At 40.0% G+C, this 25,913-nt stretch overlaps 1 protein-coding gene across 5 annotated transcripts; it reads left to right on the plus strand.

The window, feature by feature from the left end:
* Positions 1-1,426: 1,426 nt before the first annotated feature.
* On the plus strand, positions 1,427-23,985 carry LOC148371234 (brevican core protein-like). 5 transcript variants are annotated; one of them, XM_088329185.1, is made up of 16 exons: positions 1,427-1,447; positions 8,451-8,554; positions 8,637-8,693; positions 13,773-13,843; positions 15,297-15,650; positions 16,088-16,262; positions 16,351-16,478; positions 16,547-16,840; positions 17,739-18,449; positions 18,517-20,451; positions 21,591-21,698; positions 21,760-21,918; positions 22,007-22,089; positions 23,086-23,230; positions 23,306-23,488; positions 23,560-23,985. In XM_088329185.1, the coding sequence occupies exons 1-16, from the start codon at positions 1,442-1,444 to the stop codon at positions 23,679-23,681; spliced, it is 4,635 nt and encodes a 1,544-aa protein (XP_088185311.1). In that variant the 5' UTR covers positions 1,427-1,441; the 3' UTR covers positions 23,682-23,985. The 5 variants fall into 5 exon arrangements, with proteins under 5 accessions (XP_088185311.1, XP_088185315.1, XP_088185313.1 ...); XM_088329187.1 differs by lacking the exon at positions 1,427-1,447 and adding an exon at positions 1,488-1,615 and having other exon boundaries at positions 15,294-15,650; XM_088329188.1 differs by lacking the exon at positions 1,427-1,447 and adding an exon at positions 1,817-1,929 and having other exon boundaries at positions 15,294-15,650.
* The last annotated feature ends 1,928 nt before the right edge of the window (positions 23,986-25,913 follow it).

The raw sequence follows: 25,913 nt of genomic DNA on the forward strand, positions 1-25,913 counted from the left end.
CAAAATCATTCAGAATGCAAAACAAGTCAAACAATCTGTTTACTGATTTCATATTTACACAGATTTTTAAAAGGCTTGTAAGTCCTGTTCTCTGAGGAAAACATACCGGTAAGTATGTTTTTTCAGATTCATCTATAGTTTTATAATGATTATGTATCTACTTGATTGCTTTTATTATAAATTGACATTTAGGAATTTTGAAATATTTTGCATACCTAACGACTTTTACTCTTTTAGGTTTATAAATAACCTGATCGTTTTCTAACTTAGACTGTCAAACTGGTGAGTTATCTTACATTTTATAGTGTCATTTTCTATTTATTTACTGGTTAAAATGAGTGACGTCTTCAAATTTCAGGGTTCGTACTGGTGCTTGAAATCTTTGAAACTGCTTGTATTTTAATGTTGTGTTTTCAAGGAATGAAAAGTGCTTGAATTTTGGGTGAAGTGCTTGTAAATACTAAAATTGACGCCATGTTTCTCAACAAGTCTGCTTAAAAATGAGGTAGACACTGCTCTCTGGCGGCATTGCTTTGTCATTGCATTTCTTCTTCCCTCGTGACTAACCGCAGCTGGTATTAGTTTGTACGGCATTGTACTAGTGTCATCGCTCCCTATGGGTCATGCCCAAGAGGAGAGCTGAATGCCACACCTAAACAGGGAACTATCAGATGTGCATTATTGCAAGTACATATCAATTATGGACATTTGTTTTTGGTCCATGCAGAAAATGAAGGTAGCGTTTCCCAGTAGTGAATTGTCATGGAAAGAACTTCGTGCAACTGAAAATGTAAGCTACAATTTACTGTCATTTTTAACCAACACCAATATGGAAAGAGATTTGTCTAAAAATCAAATATAATCGCAATTTTCTCATGATCTAAAAATATAATGTCTCAATAAATGCACAGGTAAGATTAAAAATCGCAGATACAATCTGGCTTTGCAAAATACATGATTTACACCACATTTTTTAGTCTTAATGGTCCTAAAAAAAGATAAAATTTGGTTTTGATAATCTTTTAAAGTGCTTGAATTTGGGAATGAAAAGGTGTAAGAACACTGGTCTAAATAAAAGTACTGGATAATACCTAGTCTCTTAGGGACTGTTTGGCCACAATGCAGAACACAATGCATAATAAAAAAAAATTCACTCACTGAGACGGTGAAAGGTAAACTGCATTATAGTGAAGGATTACTGTACAGGTTGAAATGTGTGACGTCTTCAAATTGGTCATTTAATTCAACTGTTATATATCTTATAAAGTTCCCGATGGGGAAACTGAGGTTTGAATGATAAATTAATTTTCCATGATTGCCCATGAGCAATGTTTCTCTATTAAGGGTTCTATTACATAATTTTTTTAACTTTGCCCAGCTGCCCAATTCATCGAGTGCGTCATAGTCTGGATTTGTTGCTCTTGCCGGTAGATGCCGAAACATGCTGGTGAGAGCATTTTTTTTCCTTTCCAGATCACCCCGCTTAATCCCCTTCCCATCCATTTTGTCTTGTTCATATCCTGGGAATAAAACCCTCCAGTCAGCGGAAAATGGCTTTTGAGGTTTTGAGGAGGAAAATGACTCGAAGCTTGCCGGCCGTCTGGGATTACACAAGGTGAATGAGGGGTTTGGCTTTCCATTGCTTTGCATTCGCAGCAAGTTGTGATCAAAACGTCTAAGCGGCTGTGCTAAACACGTGCAGAAAGACATGTTCACAACATCTGAAGACGCTTTGTGGGAAGCAAAGGTGACCTCGTGATCTAACTTTTGATCGCTGATTTGTTTGAAGGCAGAGTCGGGAAATGTCACGTCGGCCTGAATGCCACGCAGAAAAGGTCGTTGGCGTTTGTTCTAGTTGGGTTGGATTCCTGCGTGCGCGTGACCTTGGCGGTGTGGTGAGATTACTGACCAAGCCAGACTGTTCTCAGGGTGAACATTTTTGGGTCAATCACAGATGAATGGATAATGGACACATACAAGTAATATATAGGGTACCCTTTGCAATTATTGTGCATTCTGGACTACAGAATGAACCTAGTTAACAACTAATGGTGTCAAATATCAACCCTGAATTTAGTGCCAATGACTGATTTTGCACGTCAATCCTCCACTTAAGTAGGCATCATCAAATGTTTTTTTACTTTAACTCATCCGATACAATTGACGACTAAGGGCATCAAAAATCGGTTCTAAATTTGGTGCCATTAATGGAAAGTGAAGAATTGACAATTGTACCTAATTCATAACTGATTTTTGATGTCTTGAGTCATAATTGGTAGTGAAAGTTAAAAGCCGCATGCGCAAATTTAGGAATAATTCTCAATTTTGTCTTTTTACGATCCTCACCTGATTTAAAGGGACAATGTGTAATATTTAGTATGTCCTAGTGGTACAAAAACAAATTCATTCAATTAAAAATATAACATAGATTTGAATAACAGGCAAAAAACACATGAACTTTCATACCGCTGTTAATTTTTATAAATATTCATAGGTCGACAAATTTGTTTAACTTACATAGCAGAATCCATACCTCGTAGTTACCGCCATGTTTGTCTGGCATCTTGCTTCTACACTCATTTGGTACTGGTTTTCATTTGGATTACACAATGCAGTGCCATCTAGTGGTCAAATAATACACAATGTACATTTAAAGCCAATGGGCTTTCATTTTAAATCGGGCTGAAAACTGTGACAACATATTAGAAAAAATATACCTGATAATGAGTCACCTGCTGCCACACAAAAATACACTTCTTGTTAGAAAGATTCCAAGCATTTTTTTTAAATATTTGTTGTTAATGCCAATTCAATTAATAATGACTGCAGCACTAGTTGATTTAAGATTGACAGCTGTAGACACATTCAGCAAAGGAGTGTCTTAATAGCAGCATGTGTTACTTTCTTAGACATTCCCCCGCTGATTCTGCCAAGAACGTGATCTTAATACAAAGTCACAGTGGGAATCTCTCTAATCCATTCATGCACAATTCTAACTACAGGGCTATTGCAAGTGCTTGAAATCCTTGATAATGCTTGACTATTAATGTTGTGTTTTCAAGAATTAAAAAGTGCTTTAGTTTTGGGTGAAGTACTTGTAACTGCTAGAAATTGTTGCCATGTTTCTTAACAAGTCTGCATAGAAATGATGCCGACACTGCTCTCTGGTGGCTTTGATTTGGATTTCCCTTGAGATTTACGGCAACTGGCATTACTTTGTATGGCATTGTCCTTTGAAGATTTATCCCCCCCTATGAGTACAACCCAAGAGGGCTGGTGCATTTTCCAACCAAACTAGGCACTATGAAACGTCTATTAGTGCAAGGATTATGTATCAATTAGGGACCTCTATAATGGGCCAAGAAGTCCAACTTTTTGGCGTTGGAGCATATTCCTCTACAATTTTGTGCTTTTGTTGGTCCAGAGTGTTTTGTTAATATGTTGGCTTTGAGAGAAACTTGAAAAAGATTTTCGCATACATATGACGATTTGTCAAGCTGTTTGACTTACGTGTAAAAGTCTTTATTGACATGCAGGCAGACACAGGCAGAATTGGGGTGAGACAACTGTTTAGCCAAACAGAATGCAGAACACAATGCACCATAAAAATCCGCTAAGTAAAGGAACCACGATACAGCAAGAGATCGCTCTATTTCTGTTTTCTACAATGATCTATCGAACTACCCCTCTGTCTCAAAATACATGGATCGAAACAACATTTTTAATTGAAGTGATTAATCGATAAAACAACTGACGAATTAATCAATTATCCTAATAACTGTTTGTTGTAACTTTCATTTTACCTACTCACTATTCTCCCCTTTGAGTCTCAAAACACAAAATAAGCCGACCTTCCCCTGTGAATTCCCCTAAGTGTTGCTTCCGTGTAATAACCGGCGTAAATCATTTTTAACAGCAGCAAAATGGAGTTGGCAGTGAACAAGCGCACGCACACGGCGGCGCTTCTTCTTTTCTGCTAGGTCAGCCTTGACGTTGCCCTCTCAGACTGCATCGCGCTGATGTGTGGGTGTTAGATTCCTCAGGTGTGCACCACAAAGCGCCACTCATTCGCCGAGCCGGATGCCCAAAGAGAAAAAAACAAAACAGGAGCCCTCACGGACACATGTAAGCAGGGCTTGTTTAAGAGATTTGTGGCGTCTGCCCACTTAAAGGGTGGGAGTGTTAAAGACCTTCACCCAGGGTTCTTGCGGGTACTTGAAATCCATGAAAATTCTTGAATTTTAATGGAGTGTTTTCAAGGGTTGAAAACTATTTGGGGAGGGGGGGGTGAAATTATTGTAAATGCTTAAAATTGTTGCCATGTTTCACAACAAATCTGCTTAGAAATGACACAGAAACTCTGTTGGCTTTGATTTACCATTGCATTTTTCCCTTGTGTTTAACGGCAGCTGGCATTAGTTTTTAAGGCATTGTCCTCGAAAAGTTATCCCCTCCTACAGCTCGCGCCCAAGTGGACAGGTGCATGTTACACCTGAACAGGGTACTAGGAGATGTGTATTAGTGCAAGTATTACGTATCAATTATGAACATTCATTATTGGCCATGCAAAATATAAAGAACTTTTTGCAACTGAAAATGTAAGCTACATATTGCCGTCATTTTACACAACACCTATATGGGGAGAGATTTGCCTCAAAAATATTCACACACGTATTGTTCAGATCCACAAATATATTTGCGATTTACTCAAGATATGAAAATCTTGTATGGCGGCATGGCAGCTGAGTGGTTAGCGCATCCGCGCGGAGTTCTAAGGTCATGGGTTCAAATCCAGCTACCAGCCTTCCTGTGGGGAGTATGCATGTTCTCCCCTTGCTTGTGTGGGTTTCCTCATGGTTAATTGCCAGATTGAAATTGTCCTTAGGTGTGAATGAGCGAGCTTGTGAGTTGTCTGTCCTGTGTGCCCTGCGACTGGCTGGCAACCAGTCCAAGGTGTCCCCTGCCCACTGCCCAAGGACAGCCCGGATGGGCTCCAGCACCCCCGACAACCTTCTGAAGATAAGCGGTGCAGATAATTGATGGATAAAAATCATATGCCTTGATAAATGCACATGCAAGATTACAATTCACATACAGTGCATCCGGAAAGCATTCACGGCGCTTCACTTTTTCCACATTTTGTTATGTTACAGCCTCATTCCAAATTGTATTAATTTAATCTCTTATCTCAAAATTCTACACAAAATACTCCATTATGACAATGTGAATTTTTTTTGTTTTTTTTACTTTTTTTGAATTTATTAAAAATAGAAAACTAAGAAATCACATTTACATAAGTATTCACAGCCTTTGCCATGCAGCTCAAAATTGAGCTCAGGTGCATCTTTTTTCCACTGATCATCCTTGGGATCTTTCTACAGCTTATTTGGAGTCCACCTGCAGTAAATTCAGTTGATTGGACATGATTTGGAAAGGCACACACCTGTCTATATAAGGTCCCACAGTTGGGTGTGCATGTCAGAGCACAAACACCAAGCATGAAGTCAAAAGAACTGTCTGTAGACCTGCGAGACAGGATTGTCTTGAGGCACAAATCTGGGGAAGGATACAGAAAAATGTCTGCTGCTTTGAAGGTCCCAATGAGCACAGTGGCCTCCATTATTCGTAAATGGAAGACATTTGGAACCACCAGGACTCTTCCTAGAGCTGGCCGGCCTTTTAAACCGAGCGATCGGGGAAGAAGGGCCTTAGTCAGGGAGGTGACCAAGAACCCGATGGTCACTCTGTCAGAGCTCCAGCGTTCCTCTGTGGAGAGAGGAGAGCCTTCCAGAAGGACACCTATCTCTGCAGCAATCCACCAATCAGGCCTGTAAGGTAGAGTGGCCAGAAGAAAGCCACTCCTTAGTAAAAGGAACATGGAAGCTCGTCTGGAGTTTGCCAAAAAGCACCTGAATGACTCTCAGACCATCAGAAACAAAATTATCTGGTCTGATGAGACAAAGATTGAACTCTTTGGTGTGAATGCCAGGCGCCTTGTTTGGAGGAAACCAGGCACCGCTCATCACCAGGCCAATACCATCCCTACAGTGAAGCATGGTGGTGGCAGCATCATGCTGTGGGGATGTTTTTCAGCAGCAGAGTCCAGACTTGAATCCGATCGAACATCTCTGGAGAGATCTGAAAATGGCTGTGCACAAACGTCTCCCATCCAACCTGATTGAGCTTGAGACTTATTGCAAAGAAGAATGGGCAAAACTGCCTAAAGATAGGTGTGCTAAACTTGTGGGATCATTTTCAAAAATACTTGAGGCTGTATTTGCTGCCAAAGGTGGATCAACAAAGTTTTAAGCAAAGGCTGTGAATACTTATGTAAATGTGATTTCTTAGTTTTCTATTTTTAATAAATTCAAAGTAAAAAAAAAAAAAAAACTTTTTCACATTGTCATAATGGAGTATTTTGTGTAGAATTTTGAGATAAGAGATTAAATTAATACAATTTGGAGTGAGGCTGTAACATAACAAAATGTGGAAAAAGTGAAGCTCTGTGAATACTTTCCGGATGCACTGTATGTGAATCGCAGACATATTTTTGGTTCTGCAAAATATGACTCACAAATGGATTTTGTTTAGTGGTACTGGAAAAATTGGCTTTAAAAGTACTTGAAAAGTGCTTGAATTTGGCTATGAAAAGGGTTTAGATAGATAGAGATAGATAGATAGATAGATACTTTATTCATCCCTGCAGGGAAATTCACATTTCCAGCAGCATCCCTGTGCTGAGAACAATACAATAATAAAGCAAAAAGAATACAATATACAAATACCCAATGTGCTAATACCCACTGTAGCGTGTTATATACAGTATCTAGATAGTGCTACACAGAATACACATTGCAATAAAATACAGTAATATGCAATGAAGGGGGTGTGGTTTAATGTGGGCCTTTACTCCGCCGGGTGAAGTTAAAGAGCCTCATGGCATGAGGAAGAAAAGATCTCTTCAGTCTGTCCGTGGTACAAGACTGTGACAGCAGTCTGTCGCTGAAGCTGCTCTTCTGTCTGGATATAGTGCTGTGTAGTGGATGTGACGAATTCTATTTGCCCTCATTTTTTCTGCTGAAGAATTCTCAACATTCACTTTTTTGTTTTAACTTGCAGAGCATTTAACACACACTTTTGGTAGTGAATTTGTCCACACCGAGTAAATGGTGCATTAAATCCTGTGACTAGATTTAAATGGACAGTGTGTATAATTGGACTATTAGATGTCGCTGTATTGTGCCGTGCATTTGAAAAAGAGTTTCTTAAAACACAATGACGAATGCAAACTACAGAGACCAATCCGCACCATTTTCTTCCGTTTTACCCATTCTTTCAAGAAGTTTTTGGTGTATAGGTACTTGGAGCAGCAAGATGGAGGACAGTTATGTTAGCTCCCTCTGTATTGTAGGTATATATGTTGTAGGTGAGGCTCATGATATGTAAAATGAATTGTAATTTCTCAACCTCACGGTTAACAGGTCTCTTAAGCGCTTGTTTTATGTGGGCACCACTTCCTCTGGTGTGTCTCGGACAAGTACAGCCTGACGGCACTCATCTATCCCATGTTTTATGGAGTCGGAGATTGCTCCCCCACATGAAGCAGATAGTACAGGTTTCCATTGTTATCAATAGCAAGAGAAGCCTCCTGGTCTTACTCAGATACAGCACCTTCATCATCTGGTTGCTGTTGTTGTCCTGACGTCTGCATTAAATGCATTATATTATATATTATATGCTGCACTGCATCAAGGCGCAACCTTTCTCCCTAAAGCCTTCTGGTACGCAATTGGCAATAATAAAAGCAGATCATGCCCAATTTCGTTGTCACAATATGTTAACCCATTTTGTAACAATGACAATAAAGGTATATTCTATTCTATTCTATTCTAAATCACTGAGGAAAAACTTTCAATCCAAAATTTTGAGTAGGGCTGTTTTGTTCACATTCACACCGTACAATACACATCGCATCACTTGAAGCTCTTATATTTTGGTTTCAAAAGACGATGATACATCCATTGCTCTTGTATCTTTAAAAATGCACATTTGTATGATAGCTAATATATTTTGGCTTATTATACAAAAATCTGTATTGTTTCTCCTGCTTAACCTAGCTTTTTTACCTAGGATGTGCAAAATAATACACACTGTCCCTTTAACAACCTGCTTCTGTCACATTTTATTTTGACAGCTCTTTGATTTGGTAGAAAGAATAAACGCTATCTGTTGGGCATGTAAAAGTATTGCAACCTTGCCACTGGAAAAAATGTAAACTTTTTGACACACTTAAACTTCAAAAGCTTTTAGTGGTTATTATTACTGCCTGCAAAAAGTAGTCTTGAATTGATTTTTTCTTCCCTGGAGGTGGAAATCCAAATAAAAAGCCTCAAAAAGGACATCATCTTTATGCTTTTGATATTTTGTCCTCTTCCCCTCCCTCCCTGCAGTCATGCAAGCATACGCAAGAAGATGACGCCGCCGACAACCAAGTGGGCAGTTTGCTGACTTTGGACCAATTCTCTCTCTTCCTCTCTTGGAGCGCTTTGAGCAGGTCGCAGCTCCTTTCGCAGGACTTGCACCGCGCTGCAACTGAATCCCTCACCCATCTGTTCACTTTTTCCCCCTCACTGCAGCAAGGAGAGCCAGGCACTAATCAACACCGGTGGTGCCATGCAGTTTCAAAGCCTCAGGTAAGGTTTTGTGATTGGTTATTGTTGAATAGATGGTGCAGGCTCTGAACGAGAAAAAAATTGGGCATGATGTAGTTTGCAGGGCTCCTTTTTTCTCCGGGAGGTTCTATTTTTAAACATGTGAACCCAGCTGATGACTTTTTATTGTTTTAAATGTTATAGAAGGTTTTTCTTTTCCCTCACTGTGGCTTGCGGTGCATCACTTTTCCATTCATCATATGGAGGCCATTGAAACTTCATTCATTTGAATCTGAGGTTGCGCAGTTCCACTTAAGAGGGTTTTAAACCAGGTTCAGATTTCAAGTTAGTGATGTCAAAAACAGTTTATTTCTGAGGCCCGATCCAAACTTTCTGTTCTCAGGCGGGCCAAATCAGTAAAAGAATATCAACTTTAGATCTGTAGCTTACCGTAGTTTTTCAGTATTACGCTTCATCCTTTTGGCTACTTTGGTAGCCTACCCTACATGTTATCATAGATGACAAGGGACTTTTCCAAGCGTGTCACATTTATTTACAAGCGATAGGGGAGATATGTTTTTCGTGTACATCATTGAATGTTACCTGGTTGGTTTTAACAGTTGACTAAATCCAGTCTTACATCTGAACCAACTGCCCACGCCATACAAAATCAGATGGTAGCGCTGAAAGAATATAATTAGAATATAAATGAAAAAGCAGTGCATGGACAAGAAGATTAGACCTCATCGGATCAAACGACTAGGATCTGATGTAGTATAACCAAAACTGATGTAGTATAACCATTACTGCATGCTCAAAGTCCGGCCCTGGGTTCAGTCACGGTCTGTGATCAAATCTTTACTGTCCCGGCCCTCTGTCATAAAATTGATAATATGTGGCCCGCCAGTAATGTTGACTGCAGTATAAAATGAATTTTCTCCCCAAATAAAATCACTATTTCACCAGATGATGGCAGTCGCCCTTTGGGCACCTTGTCCTTGTATAACTGTGACAATTTTAACCAACCCCATTTCCGACTTGGCTACCAAACAAAGGAAAGTTGACTGTGAGGGCCGCCGCTTCCAGGACAAGTTTTTTTTTCAACAAAATACGAAACAACCGGGTCTAACTCTTGTGTTTTACCTTCATGTTTTCTTATATATTTTCCTCCTATTCCTCTCATTCTATTTTCATTCATATTCATTAAAGTGTGTTTTAAAAATCAAATCAAAATGTATTGCACTTTTCAGAATATGTAAAATGTATGTAAATCTATAAAAAAAAACGAATACCATTAAATATTACATAAAAATATACAATTAGAAAAAACACTACCCACCTAAATATACATTAACATTGTAGATTAAATCCTATTATACCGGGATCAAAACTTAAGAGGGGGAATAAACTTTTTATTGTATTTTTTAACAACCAAAAAGTTTGAGTGAGCATGTTTTTAGAGGTTTTTTTAGCAATATTGCCCTGCAGGACTCATGTGAAATTATGCAAGTGTCTTTTTTTTTTTTTAGTCTCAAGTGCCTCTCTGGTGATTTATTTTCCCTTTGGACAGCTTAGTCTGCAGGTTAAAAAAAAAAGGGAGGCAAGTTGATGCTCCACTGGCCTGTGGTAAGCCAGTCACGAGAAAATGATGTATTTTTTCTGTTGACTAGTAGAAAAAATATTTTCATTGTCACTAGAATGGAAAAAAAAATCTAGATGTTTATTTAAATTTGTAAATGAAGTGAATACATTCACAGAGCCATGTTCATATGTATGTATTTTTTTTCTTTATTTCACTTATGCCACACCTTTTTTCGGAGTTGCATCTTTGGCAAAATGCATTATTCATCTATTGATTGCCAGTTGCACTCATTAAAAGGGTTTAATTTCTTTTGGTAGAAAAGCTGTGGTATGCCTCAAAGTGAAAAGTGAAAGTGACCAAAGCCCCACGATCTGATCATGTAAGCAAGAGACAAGTACTGTCTGTAATTTCAAAAGGAGAAAGGGGGGAAAAAAAGAAGCAAGCAAGTGTGCCAGTGTCCTTCCTTTTCACTTTCACCCGGAGGCTTTTTTAGTTGCTTCTTCTTTTTAGTACAACGCAGTGTTATGCAGCTGCTGTTGCTTTCTTTCTCCCTTTTCTTGCCGAGCATACTAATAGTGATGGTCGCTCACGGCCCACCCAGCTGGCTAGGAAACGCACACTAGAACAACTATTTGGCCCTCAATGAGCCCCTTTGAAGGCCAATGTGCTTGAAAAGTCAACTTCATTCCCCTTGTCATCCACTAATCTGATTTGGGATGTGGCACGATGTTCTAGACCACGGTTTTTCATCCAGTGTGCCAGGACATAATAGTGTGCCATGAGACCTTGTCTAGTGTGCTGCAGAAAATTGTCCTATTTTAACCTGGAAAAAAAACGTGCCATTGTTCAGTATCATCACTTTTTTCCAGTGATCAGCCATGTAAATGTAATTCTTATCCATATCATTAGGTGGCAGCAGATGACCATGTTTTGTCTGTGTACCTCTAATGAGGTATTTAGTTTGATGAAGCTGTTTAAGATCACAAAGTCCTTAAAAAGGTTTGAATTTGGCCTTGAAAAGGTCTATGAACCCTATGTAAATGAAAAGTCAATTGTGTGGTACATTTTGACCATCATATCCTCCTTTTTACATTCAAAAAATCCCAAGCTGATTCCCGGGATTCCTCATCGGATTCTAGCTGTTCTCAATAGCATACATCAAAGTAAGCTGAAAATGGCAGTCTATTACCACTTCGGAATATAGACTTGCGATCGTAAAGTGTAATTAGGCTGGCGTGCATGTGTTCTCGTCGTTTTCCTTAAAATGATGAATGACTATTGCAGCGTTGCTTGTGGAGGTTGAAGGAGGTCACAGCGAACATACGGTCTCCTGTGATTGGCGAGGGGTTAATAACAGGGCCAAAGTGATGACATAGTCATGGACGGGTGCCACTGGCCGGGGATGCCGCATAGTCGCGGTCAGAAAGAAGCAGGAGCTTGGAAACCATATCTTTTATTTACCGTATTTTACGGACTATAAGCGCACCTAAAATCCTCGAATTGGCCAGAAATGTGAAAGTGCGCCTTGTATCCTGCAGACCATGGTGGATATGATTGGAAATACATACAGTATTTATAGGTATGCGGTTCTCCACATGGTTTTATGGTATACCTTTGTATTGCAAATTACAATACAACGGGATTTGAACACGGGTCGCGGTGGTGAAGGCGTGGACACACACTCACTAGACCATCAATGCTTAAAATGACATAAAACTTTGGGAAATTAATGCCACATGGTCAAATCGCTAAGCTTGAAATTTGTCGAACTATAAAACGTCAAACATTATTTATCTAAAACGTATTCCTGCAGTGGCGTTATGTATATTCACATTTCACCACGTGAATGATAAACATCAATTTCAGTTTCTAAACATGTGTTTGTAGAGTTGTACTTAGATGTGAATAAAGCCAATTTCCGTTTTACCTAGGGATCATTTGGCATTGCTGCCAACTGTGACATACTTGTATGATGTTTGGAAGTGAGAATTTTTTACATATTGAACACATCCACAATAATATTCGTATGCATTTTCTGCAATATCTATATGTCAGTGCTATGGTGCTTATCGTTATTGTTTTATTTCGTTTCGGAATCTAGAATGATATGGGGGAAAAAGTATTGATTTCCATTGATAAAAGTGCATGGGAAAAAACAGTAAATGCTTCTGAGTATTTTGCGTTTTGGGTTGTTAAGTGGGGTAAGAAGGAGAGTTTATTTTCCTAATGTACATTTAATGTTTTTATAAAGCACTGAGTAGAAAGTCTTTGCATGAAAAAATGCTATACAAATACATTTTAATTAATTGATACAAAAAGGCATTACACCTTATCTCATCATCACACTATTCTTATGCACGGTGCCAACACTGATTGGCATAGTGCATTTTGCCCAGCATTCTGACTGGTTAAACTGTCTCTCTACTTCTTCACCTGTCTGTCAATAACATTCCATAAGACAGAAACGAAACAGAGTAAGACTATTAACAAAATACTATACAAGCTTTTTTACGTCGGTATACATATTAAACCGCAACGTCATTGACGTGCAGTTGAGAGACTGTTTAACCTTTCAGAATGCACTATGCCAATCAGTGTTTCTGGCACAGTAAAAATAGAGTGATAATGAGATAAGCTCTAATACTTTTTAATGTGTCATCTGCACCACCAGTGTTCTACTCGTAAAGTGCCAGCGCCCCCACTGCCGCGACCCAGGTGCTATTCCCGTTGCAAACAACATTTTGCCATTTTAATCGGCGACACTTCTAATGTATACCTTAAGTAAAACATTTATAAACACGAAACTAGATAGGTCTTACTGTAGTCTGTTTCATGCACCTCATAGTCCGGTCTGCTTTATGTGGAAAAATATGTTACAAAAGCCTTTTTTGTGGGGGCTTCCCTTATAGTGTGTGAAATATGGCACTTACGCTGCAATCTACCCTCCAAGGCTAAACAAAACAGCAGCACTTTCAGAAAACACATATTCACTCTTTCACATGATTTTCAGTTTTTAGATACACATTTAGGAGAACTGGTAGTTGAACAGGATTCAACTACAAAACTTCCCAGTTGTGTATCTATGATATAAATAAACACCTGGATTCCTTGATATACTTTCAAGCAGAATGTTTATTTTAGTCGTTGCTTTTCAGTTATTGTCCAACTTTCGTCAGCCATTACTTTATTTTAACATGAGAACATGTTCTCTGCAATCCACTATTTCCACAGCTTCAAAAAAACGCAAAGTCGAAAAAAAAAAAGAGTTATCCCTTAATTGTCCATTCCAGTGATGATCCATTTCATTTGTTTCTGATAAGTTAACATATGTCAAAACCCAGTGTTTGTAGTTAAACTTAGCGATGGCTATAAATAGCTTCTGGATGAATCAATTTGGGGTGAGATCAATAGGACCTTCTGAAGTAACAGCTCTCTATGCTTAGACATGTGTGAAATTGAAAAGTAAGGAGAAATAATGTGTCTGTATCATCTTTGTTCCTTCCTTCTATCCTGAGTGATGGATGTCGTTTTGTCCACAGAACCGGTGCTTTTCTCAGCATACTTTTTCATCTCTCTCTGGCCTTTCCTACTCAGTTCTTGTCTGCACATGGTGAGTAATCATTTACAATTGTTAACACTATTGTATAGTTTACAAGTCACCGACTTCTGGAACGAATTGTCGAATTATCAGATAATTGTTTTTTTTTCCTTAAATTTATCATGAAGTTGATTTAATCAGGTGGCAAATGATCATAAACACAGGAAAAAGGGGGTACAATAAGAAAATACATCTTTTATTGAACATCCCGATTTATACAAAAATTAAATAGTGCATATCTAAAACCAATTAGGCACTCTTCTCATTCAGTTTAACCCATAAATAAAACCTCATTTTCTTTAAGGACAGGCAACTAAATAATAAATTAAAATCAAGTAAACATGTTTTATCCCTGTAAACCAAGAGAGGCAAATTAGCATCAGTAAAACAGTAAATGGAACAAATATGTTGTCCATTTTTTGAAGTACATTCGACAGCAAAGTCTGTAAAATTGGGACTTCACGATTCCCTGACTTTTGATGTTTCTTACATTTTAACAACCGACATTTGTTCTTCAGAATGCATGCATTTCATTTCAGATATGTTTGTCAGGCACAGTTTCAATACCACTCAAGCGCTCTTTCATGGCAAAATATACGTGTATAAACAGGGTTGGGTAGGGTTACTTTAACTTGATTACTTTCAATTACTTTTGGATTACTCCAATACCAAATATGCTAATAAAAGACAAAAGAAACTAAATATGAATAAAATTATGACTCTCAACACGTGGTAAGCTTTCTCTCCTGGCTTTGATCTATTTGCTCTCCAGCAAAACTAACATAAAATGCGACAGAAACAAAATGAAAATAAATCCAAACAGCTTGCCAACATCATTTTTGCCGTTCCATGTATTCTGTTACTCCCCAAGCCTGCACAAAATTTAGTAATTTTATTCATATTTAGTTTCTTTGGTCTTTTATTAGCATATTTGGTATTGGAGTAATCCAAAAGTAGTTGAAAGTAATCAAGTTAAAGTAACCCTACCCAACCCTGCGTATAAAATGTACAATCATGTCATAAAAACGGTTTTGGCTTGAATGTTACGTGAATCTTAGTGAGGCGAGTCAGACTCTTTCAACGATCTGATGTCCTTTCTAAATGCTTGTGTGTCACTGATCTACTGCCATGACACTCAAGATCTGCTCTTCAAACTTTGCAAATTGACTTTTTATTAGCTGTATCAAGGCTAAATTGCTCCAAAACTTAAGAGGTTTTGGTACACAAAGTTAATGCCGCCATCTCTGTATGTTTGTTACCACTCCAGACAGAGACGCTATTGGCACGCATGGGCGACACTCAGCAGACATTAGATTCATGAAAAGATGGCTCTCTCTGTTGGAAAAACGTGTCTGGCGACAATAGTCGACAATGAGTTTCTTTGCTGTTATCGATTATACAGTAGTTGCAAACCTACTATTGCAAGAAAAATGAATCCCAACATCCCTTCTTGCCTTTCCAGAAGACGTCCAAGCTCCCCTGCAGGTAAACATTTCCCACTCCGGTGTCCTTTACGCCCCGCTGGGCAGAGCCGTCATCATCCCCTGCTCGGCATCCGCATCGCCCCTTGCTTTGCCAAGGGTCAAGTGGACGCTGATGTCCGGCCTGACCGAGACTCAAATCCTGGTAGCGCGAGGCGGCAGGGTGAGAATCAACGAGGCGTACCGGGGACGCGCAGATTTGCTGAACTACCGCGCCTCACCTGAGGATTTGTCAATGCGGCTTTTGGAAACTCGCTCCAGCGACTCGGGGCACTATCGCTGCGAGGTGCAGCAAGGCTTAGAGGACACCAGCGACATTGTGCAACTCAAGGTCAAAGGTAATGGGACAACAGGGATAAAACTTTATTACTGCAGTCAAGTATTTTTTTATTTGTTCTCTGATGACTTCATGATGGTTTAATTTTGCGACTACAGATGAGCAATATATTAATTTAATTCGACCTGTCATTTAAAAAATCTACAACATCCCCTTGCGTCTGTTCCGGTCTGGTTTGAGACTCAATTTTCGGTCAGGCACGTCTATGTGAATATCATCCCAAACTGAAACATTTTCCTATCGAGAATCATCAATCATCACATAATGACATCAAGACAGCTATCAATCTTTTGACTGCATTCAATTTGCATCTTTATTACCCATGTGTAAATATTTCTTGACTTGTCTAGCCCATCTGCCCAATTTTGTAACCCAATTCAGCCTGCAACTCAAAACGTTTGCACACTCCTGATCTAAAGTGTGCCTTTTTGTGTCTAGGTGTCGTTTTCCACTACCGAGATGCCATGGGCCGCTATGCACTGAACTTCCATCAGGCCAAGGGGGCTTGCGAGTCCGTCGGGGCCCAAATTGCAACTCTTAGCCAGCTTCGGGCAGCTTATTTTGAGGGCTATGAGCAGTGTGACGCAGGCTGGCTGGAAGATCAGAGTGTCAGGTATGTTTGGGTGCTAATTATTTTGTTCATTTGTACTTCACCCGCACAGCGAGAGCATGCCAACTCCTCTTATGCACTACTTCTCCAGGTACCCAATCCAAACGCCTCGTGAAGCTTGCTATGGTGATATGGATGGAGAACCAGGAGTGAGAAACTACGGCGTGATGAATCCACTGGATCGTTTTGATGTGTATTGCTACGTGGAAGAAATGCACGGTACGCCAACATGGCACACATAATACTTTCCCTATGCAATGATGCATTTTTACAAATTTAACTCACAGGGGAGGTGTTCCATGACCCCATCCCACAGCAGCTGTCCTTCCAAGGAGCCCAGTCGTACTGTAAGGCCGCGAATGCTCAGCTGGCCTCAGTGGCGCAGCTCTACCTGGCCTGGAGCGACGGTTTGGACAACTGCAGTCCTGGCTGGCTTTCTGATCGAAGCGTGCGCTACCCCATCCGGACCCCTAGAGACCGTTGTGGGGGTCCCCAGGCTAGTGTCAAGACTGTGTATCACTTCAGCAACCAGACGGCCTTCCCGGAGCCATCTAGCGAGTACGACGTGTATTGTTTCAGAGGTGTGTGACCAAAATATGGAGGTAAAACTGTAATGAATAACGTGGTATGTAAAGGAAACATATCTTGGGATTTTAAGATCTTTCGTTGAATAGAATAGATTTGTCTTTATTGTTATTGATATCAACATGGTGAAACAATATATGCTATGAGAATGGACATGGCACTCCAGGTTAAACACGTATTAAACACTTTAAAGAGAGCAGTAAGATAAAAAAAAAAAACTGTCTGAATAAATAGGCAAGAATTTTTACAATGTAGTGCTTAGTGACTGGCCCAAGTTATTAAAATAGTGCATTGCAACAATAGTGCAATGAACAGTAGTGCAAAGACATTAGGAGCAACCAAATTTCAAAATGTACGCAGAATATATATTTTCCCAGTTTGGCACGCTTGTTTAGGGTGGTGATGGCCCTGGCGAAGAAACTCTCTGAGCCTGTTTGTCCATGTTTAAGGGACCTGCAGAACCTAGCAGAGGGCAACAGGTCAAAGAGGTGGTGGCCGGGTTGAGAACACTCCTTTGTAATTTTGACTGCTTTGCTGTGGTACTGCAAGGCGGCGATGTCCTCCAGACTGAGCAGAGACGCAATGGTGATACCCAATCTCAAAAAAATAGTCATTTTTGTGGAGACAATTCTTACCAGGAGGTAGATTACATTTCACAAAGAGGGAGCTAGAATTTGCTGGAATGCTCATAGTCGAGTGATCTCGATCAATTGACCACATATATGGTGTATTCGTAAGAAATTGGCAAACGAAAAAGTTCATCTAGATATGTTTCCTTTAATATTAAGCCACAAAACCTCAGTTGGTACAAAAACAAGAGTACACTGAATAAAACATGAAATATTTTGGTAGATATGTCCTAATTTCATATATCTTAATCCATCCCATCATCAGGTGAAGGAACAACACCTACTGAATCTCCCATGGACATCACAAGCACATCTGAACATAGCACTCTTGAACAAGATGTTGTCATCCTCATTGGCGAAGACAAAGAACTGCCACTTGGGCAAAGTTCGGAACAAATTGAACGTGAGGTTCAGAGTGTTCTGGAAACCATCCCTATTTTCTCGCAACCTACAAAAGGAAATGAAGTCAAAAGGCAGACGACATTTCTCTCTGAGACAATGGAGCCTCCTTTGACCACTACCGATGCTTTGGATTTACTAGAACGTTTTGACAAGATGTCCTCTTCTACAGAAGAAAATTATGATGCTGGACATATTACATTACTAAATCACACTTCCCAAAATACAGAAATCCTCTATTCCCCTCAAAATATTTCACTCTATTCCACTTTTTACATCAGCGAAGATACACATCAAAACTTTACTCATCAACTTTCAGAAATGGAAAGCAAAATGAAACTCAACACCACTCAAGCCCAGAACATGACAGACGACATCCCTAAGGACAGCTCACAGAATTGGGATTGGACCAACAATATGCATAGTGAGATCTCCGAATATGTGACTAAAGAGGCGATTATGGTAGCTGACCATGTAACTCTTGATCCCTTGGAGAAACGAGCGCCTACAACTGACACTCCCGCTGATCTCTCTTTATCGTGGATCCCTCTGGGTGGGTCTGGCGATAATTCTCAAGGTAAGAATTCCGATCTTGCAGATGTGATGTTCCTGGTTAAGAAAAACGATGTATTTTTTTTTTTTAGAAAGTCATCAAGAAGTTGCCGTTACCAACCTCATGCCGAAGTCAGAGTCCACCACGTTTCAGTTACCTTCTGCCTCTGCCAGCCCTGTTCCTCCAGATCCGTCATCAACCCTCAAAGACCTAAATTCCACCCCTGAACCAAAGTATTCTCCAGGTCATGGTATGGAGGGTCTCTCGAGCACATCACAACTGAGGGAGTCTGTTTCCAAGCAAGAGGGAAGTACGAGTTTGGAACAAGAAAATAGCAATGGAAGGCAGCCACTTCCAACAGTTTCCACTCGTTTTAGAGTAAGCTCTCAAACCACCGAGATTCCTAAGATGTCCACCAATGGCCCTGTTGATCCAATATCAGAGCCGTACCAACCTTCTGGTAATGCAGCGGTGTTTGGCCACTCCACTGTGAGCTCCGAGGAAGGAAGTGGAATTGAACATGAAGAAGTTGAAGGGGGTATTGCTCTTAACTCAGCCAACAAAAAGATGGATGAAGAAAACGTTATGATTCCCAAAGCTTTTGTGCGGAATTTCTCTCCTAGCAAGAATGACAGCAGGGAAACTGATCTCTTTACAATTCTCGAGGAAACTGAGGATGTCACCTCAAATCCCAATGAAGGAACAACAATGACAACCTTTGGAAATGCGTCGAATTATGTATTTCATCCGATAAAAGGAGTTACCATACAACCCACCATGGAAGATGAGGTTACAGCTATGTTCAAATCAGGAGAAAGAATAACAGCTGCAGCGATATTTGAAGAGGAGGCTATAGCATCCCTGAGCTCAGAGGAAGCAAAAATTACGGAGATTAAAGAGGCAGTCGAAGCTACTGTTACCCCTGAAAGAGAATACACGGTTACCCCGTTATTTGAAGCTGAAGCTACGTTAACGCCAAAACGTGAAAGTGAAGCTACACATGTATATAAATACGCCCAAGCAACTGTCATCCCAAACGAAATTTCTCCTGTGACACAGATGTTTGAAGAGGCGAACTATGCACTTAACTCTGAAGAAGGATCCGCACTCAAACCAACATTTGAAGTTACGCCAAGCCCAAAAGATGACATTAAATTCATACCGATGTTTAACCAGGATGCCAAAGGGACAGTAACTCAAACAGAAGGTTCCACTTCAACACAGACTTTTGATTTCGATGCCAACGCTACGCTTAGCCCAGAAGCAGCAACTAATGTTATGCCGATATTTGAACGAGAGGTTAAGGATATGCTAAATTGGGAAAAAGTAACATTTCAAGAAAAAACTACACAAACACCAAAGGAAGGATCTGCAGTAACAACATTGCTGGGAATTGGTGCTAAAGAAATTCCAAACCCTGTAAATTCAACTGATGTTCTTCCAATAATTGAAGAACAGGCTAACGCTATGCTAAATCTAGAAAATGAACATCAAATATTTGCAGAGGAGACTACCGCTACCCCAAATTTTGACAGTGATACAACAACGTCAGCATACCACGAGGAGGCAACAAGATTTGAAGTAGAAGCTAAAATCATCCCGCTCTCTCGAGGAACTGTTACTAAATCTCCTCTAGAGAAATCAAACCCACCTTTCGAGGCTGAAGGTCAAGAAACTACAACAACTCCCGACGACGGCACTTCCACCGGCCGGGAATTTGACGAAGAGATCACAGTCTTTCCATACAATTCCGAATCCTTCAACTGGGCTCTGATGACAACCACCACTAGACCCCAAGAGTCTTTGAAGGACTTGGAGATCAGCACCAAATCCCCAACCGTTTTTTCCACTCTCCGAACGACCACTTGGCGGTCGGGACGCACTTTGAGTCCTTCGACCACCGTTTTGCCCTACGTCTTTCGTCGGACACCGGAGCCTTTGAGGTCGACTACTGTTGCACCAGCCAGTGGTCACATTGCGGCCAATGAGAAGGTGGCAGCAGCACGCGGTAAAGTGAAAGTAGCAGGTAACGCTTTCACATCTCTCCTGGGTTTTACTGTCTTCTTCTTCACAACCCACTAATACCTCTGAGCTTCCCTCCTGTCTCCCGAACCGCCTTGTCCTACTATGTCTTTGTCGCCTCGTCGTTCATCCCCAAAAAACATTTTTTCTTCTTTCTCCCATCCAGGAAACAAACTCTTGTCTAACTGTCCAGTCTCGTTATATGTGATGTCTTCTCTGTTGTTTTGACTTCCGTGAAGTACTGTCACAATGATACAGTGATGTCTGTTGCTGTTTAAATGTCTGATCTCGAAAATGTTTGTTCTACTTCTGTTTTGAGACTTTTTACTCACATTTTAAATGGGGGCATTCTGTGTTCTTTCCGAAGTATTCTAAAATAGTATGTTGGACAGTGGTTCACCTATCTTTGAAGCCGAGTAGTTTTGGGTTTGCTCTCGGTGCTTGTGTTGGGATTCTTCCAAATATATGCACTTTAGGCTTTAAAGTGGCTGTATGTACACATTTTAATAAGTGTATCCTGCTTCTGTGAATGTGAGGCACTTTGGAGACTCGACTATGTCCTTAATGCTTTTAAATGTGTTTATAAGCACAATGTTGAGAATGTTGTTTCGTGCGCATAGAACTTTACGCTAATTGTATATTAAATCTATCGAGGAATGTTTTTTAATAGAATGTGTAGTGGAATGATTTTCCATGAGTGATCTTTTATCTTGCTCTTTACTGCTATGCACACAAATCAAGTTTATTATTGATTTTGTTGAGTGCAAAACAAATGAAAGGATCTAAGGATAGACCAAAAAAAAACACGCCGAATGAAATAAAACGCTTGACACCCAATCTCGTTTGATATGCACTGATGTACATGCATGTGTATTCCAGGTCTTAAAAGGCTAAGAAAAAAAGTTTAGGCTGATACCTGACATGTTTTAAACATGTTTTTACACTTTTTCAATTCCTGCTAAAATAACTCCATAAACTGACACCTTTTACAGAAGCACAAATGTGCTCCTTGTTCTTTGTTTCAGAGTAACAAACTCTCCTTAACTGCCTCACTCTCTGATCATGAAAAATCCTGGCCGCAGTTGCAAAACTGGTTATTGCAACTATTGTATGTTGATGAGAATTGAAACCCTTGCATTCCAGATGCTTGCTATCATGATCCGTGCCTCAATGGGGGCACTTGCATGGAGAGAGAGGGTCGGATTCAATGTCTTTGCCTGCCCACTTACGGAGGGGACCTGTGCGGCCAGGGTGAGCTTGCTTCTCTTTGCCTTCTCCGGTGGTTTCTCACTGCACCGTTTGTTTACCGCAGACCTGGAGAGATGCGAACCAGGATGGGACAAGTTCCACGGCTTTTGCTACCGGCACTTCAGTCAGCGTTTGAGCTGGGAGGTGGCTGAACAGCACTGTCGTATGCAAGGGGCTCACTTGGCCTCCATCATGACACCAGAGGAGCAGTTCTACATCAACAGTAGGCACGCACTCAGTGCCATTCATCTCCCATTTCTCAGTCAAGTGTTCTGGCATTGGAAGTTTTTGTGTTGTTTTGGTCTCATCAGGTAACTACAAAGAGTACCAATGGATGGGTTTGAACGATAAGACCATTGAGAATGATTTTAGGTGGTCAGATGGCAATCCATTGGTGAGTCATTGCTTTTTTTGTGTTAAATTTTTACTCAAAGCAATTGTTGGACAGAAAACATGTATGAAAAGTATTCTTAATTTTTTTTCAATTTGTCACAGAACGCGTTGTATTTACCTACACAATCATGAATACGGTATGTTGCAAAATATTCCACGCGCCGAGGGACTCGTGAAATTTAGCCTCAAAGTTGCCCCTTCTGGCTCATTTCCTGTAGAGCTGTGATGTCATTGAAGTAACACAACACTGTCCAAATGACGAATCCATTTAACACAACATGTGAGGTAACCACCAAAACAGACAGCGATTGTAGTGAACATCAATTGCATTTCTGCTTCGAGGTAGACAATTGTGGCTTTTCGTTTGTGTGTCGTTTGTGTTCATGTGTCGCGAATGGTATGATTTTGTATGACTAGCTTCCTGTTAGCATCGGGGCTGACGAAGGTTTTCCTGTTTCATTTGCTCCAGGTTGGCGCTCGTTGGCTGCCCTCCATGTGTTGTTAGCACCTTGGTTTGTTCCCGGCCGGCTTTGCATTCATGGTCGGCACTGCTTTTCATTCTTGATTTACCGGTTAGCCTGGCTGCTCACTGTGTGTTTGGTCAGCCACCCTCGCATTTTTCTGACGAGGCTGCGGACGCTTTTCGCTGATCAATCATAGTTAGTCCCCCTTTAGCGGCTCTCCGTGTGTTATGTTTGTCAGTTAGCCCCTTTTTGGCATCCACCCGCAACTCAGACTCCCGTAACATCTTTGACTAACACAAAAACAATATGGCGATTGGCTTGCAACCGAGCTTGTGTTACTCTGATGACATCACAGCTCAGGATGACAAAGACAGAACAGGCCGTCTTTAAAAGGCGTCATCTCAGAAAATAGTTGAAATACTCCAATGAGATATAAACCGGTATATAGATTTCATACAAAGAGTATGTACTATTTCCTCACATTTTGCATGTTTAAGAATTTAGGATCTCCTTTAACAACTGTATCCAAACAGCTGTACGAGAACTGGTACCTAGGCCAGCCAGATAGTTACTTTCTGTCTGGCGAGGACTGCGTGGTGATGGTGTGGCATGACGAGGGTCGCTGGAGTGACGTGCCCTGCAACTATCACCTGGCTTACACCTGCAAGAAAGGCACATGTAGGTATTCAGTGTGTAGGCATTTTTCATATAGGTTGCATCCATTTAAAAAAAAAAAAAAAATTGTTTCAAAAGCATCGTGTGGCCCACCACCAAGAGTACGCGACGCCTCAATTTTCGGGAGGCCCCGTCACCGTTACGAAACAGACGCCGTGGTGCGTTACCGCTGTTCTCTGGGGTTCCAGCAGAGATTCAACCCGCTGATCCGCTGTCGGGCCGGGGGCAGCTGGGAAAGGCCACAAATCCAGTGCATCCCAGGTGAGATCGACATGAGCTTTTGACGGCTGCTGCTGTGACAAAAATTCAATGCAAAACGGCATTTTTTTCAGAGTACAGAGGACAAAACGGTGACAATGATATAACGTCGTCGATGGACAGCAATTTGGCAGCGTATCAGGACAGTTCTGAAACCACTACAGAAACGCCGCTTTACTGGGACATCAAGTTTTAAAAGCACATTCCTTCCCCCCACACCCCACATTTTGTTTTCTCTCGACAAGGTGAAAAACACGCTTTTACCGATTAATGTTCGACATGTATCAAACTGTTTTGTTCGGCATGACAGAATGGTGCTAATACATCTCATACCCGACATTCTCATGTTTCCTCTGTGTCAATGTTAAAAGCGAAAAGTAACATAGTCTTCTCAAAACAATACTGTGCACGTTTTTTGGAGATGCAGTTTTGTTCGTCAGCTTTATGTTGTAATAAGGTTTTGTAGAACAGAGCAAAGAATAAATGGTCTTTTATTCCAATCTTGCCTGTGGTTGTCTTTATTCATGGATTACAACCAGCCAATTTTTTCTGATTAAATGAAACAATTTTACGTATTCCTTTGATTTGTTCTGTATTTCGTAAATCCTTGATTTTTAGTATTGAGTATAAAATTGAAACAATTTTAGTTTAGAGTGTCACAAAAAGGATGGTCTACATCGAAGGTGGACAAACTATGGAGTGGCAGGCCTCATTGGGTTCAAAGATTTGGGCAGGGGCCTTGAGACTTATCCGTTTTTTAAATTTGCATTTATAAATGAATAGAAAGGCATATATGTACAAATTAATTTTCTTCATATATATTTTGAATAAATTAGTTTCATCAGACTGGTTAGAAATGCTCCGAATTTTAAAAAAAATTAGGTACCTGTTCTAAGCACACATTTAGATATTTAATTTTGTATTTTTTTTATGAAGTATAACTAGTACTGATTTTGTGGTATTTCCATAATATTTTTGTATTTCGGCAGAAGCATTTTTGAATCATTTCTGTAGTGCTATGGTTGAATTTTTATAGTATTTCTGTAGTTGTACATATGTTGTCGAATTTGTAAAATAAGTATTTTTGTATTACTGTATTAGTGTTTTTGTTACTGTGGTACTATATCTGTAGTATGTTGTATAGTATTACTGTAGTCGTTTATCTCTTGTATTTTCCGAATTAAAGCAAAATAACATAAAATCCCTGTTTTCAAGCATTGTATTTGATCGTTTTATAGTGATATGTAGTAGACGCAGGGAAAATGGTGACAAAGATGGGAATTTTAAAAACAATTTTAGTAGTACTACATTTACAATTTCATATATTGTCATATCTTTGCCAATATGGCAGGCCATATTACGTAGCCTGACCGGCTGCGGGACGTATTTTGCCTACCCCTGGTTTGAGACTGGGAGGTCGGTGGTTCGCGCCCCGGCCGAGTCATTCCTAAGACTTAAAAAGTGGTCGGCGGCGCCCTCTGTTGGCTGCGGCTGCATCGGCTCGCTACAACAGGTCAGGTGCAATCGACATTTCGTTCTGTGTACATTGTTACACAGAATGACAATACAAGGAAATTATTATTATTATTATTATTTATATTAACCTATTATGACTGCATTTTTTTAAGTACATGGTCACGTGACCAATTCAAGCTGATGCCATAATTGAGGGAGTTGTGAAAAAGGCGCCACATTTTTGACCTTCACTTTTATTAACGCAGGACAAGGTGAGAATTGGGTGTTTTTATGTGAATGTTTAGTTAAAACCAGAGTTTTTCCACCAAATATGTTGGTATTTGGGCTTTCAAAATAAGGTAAACGAGCCTTATCTTTCTTCCTCAAATGTTTATCGTTTCGTGCGTAGTCATATAACAACTTTAAACATGTTCACTCCAAAAACATTTATAAAGTGAATAAAAGGAAACGGCAGAATAGTATTGCCCTTTAACACAAGATGGCGGCATTGTCTTAACGTAAACTGAAGTCACAAAATCTCCAAGTGTCCTTTTCACCACTAAATCAAATTACGTGTATTTGAGTTTTTTTATTCGACTCCATTATTTGTTAAAATGATAGCCGTTAAACGTGACACTTGATTAATTGTGCAACATAATTGCTTATTGTAGCGCTTGTAAATATGGCCAATATTCTTAATCCATTTAATACGTGTATAGGAATAAATGATAAATTAATGGGACACCAAAAGTTTAATTGGTTATATTGTGTAGCGCAGCCAATGTCTAGCGTAAAGATCAAGGAAAAATAACTAGCAACTCCGACCAAACCACGCATTTTAAGGAAAAATGAAAAGGACCAAAATATTTAAAATCCATCCTAAGGAACGTGTATTTAGCGCCTCTTAATGGTTAATATTGACTAGCAATACTCATTTAATAAACTTTACATAATATTCTCACTTGAAGATAGA

Source organism: Urocampus carinirostris, chromosome 2 (assembly GCF_059441175.1).
Source record: "Urocampus carinirostris isolate Australia breed hairy pipefish chromosome 2, RoL_Ucar_1.0, whole genome shotgun sequence".
NCBI lineage: Eukaryota > Metazoa > Chordata > Actinopteri > Syngnathiformes > Syngnathidae > Urocampus > Urocampus carinirostris.

What these genes read in the sequence shown, in the direction of transcription:
- LOC148371234 (XM_088329185.1), top strand. An exon ending in CTGGAAGATCAGAGTGTCAG is followed by an intron (nt 16,263 to 16,350) that starts GTATGTTTGGGT and finishes CTACTTCTCCAG; the next exon opens with GTACCCAATCCAAACGCCTC. An exon ending in CTACGTGGAAGAAATGCACG is followed by an intron (nt 16,479 to 16,546) that starts GTACGCCAACAT and finishes TTTAACTCACAG; the next exon opens with GGGAGGTGTTCCATGACCCC.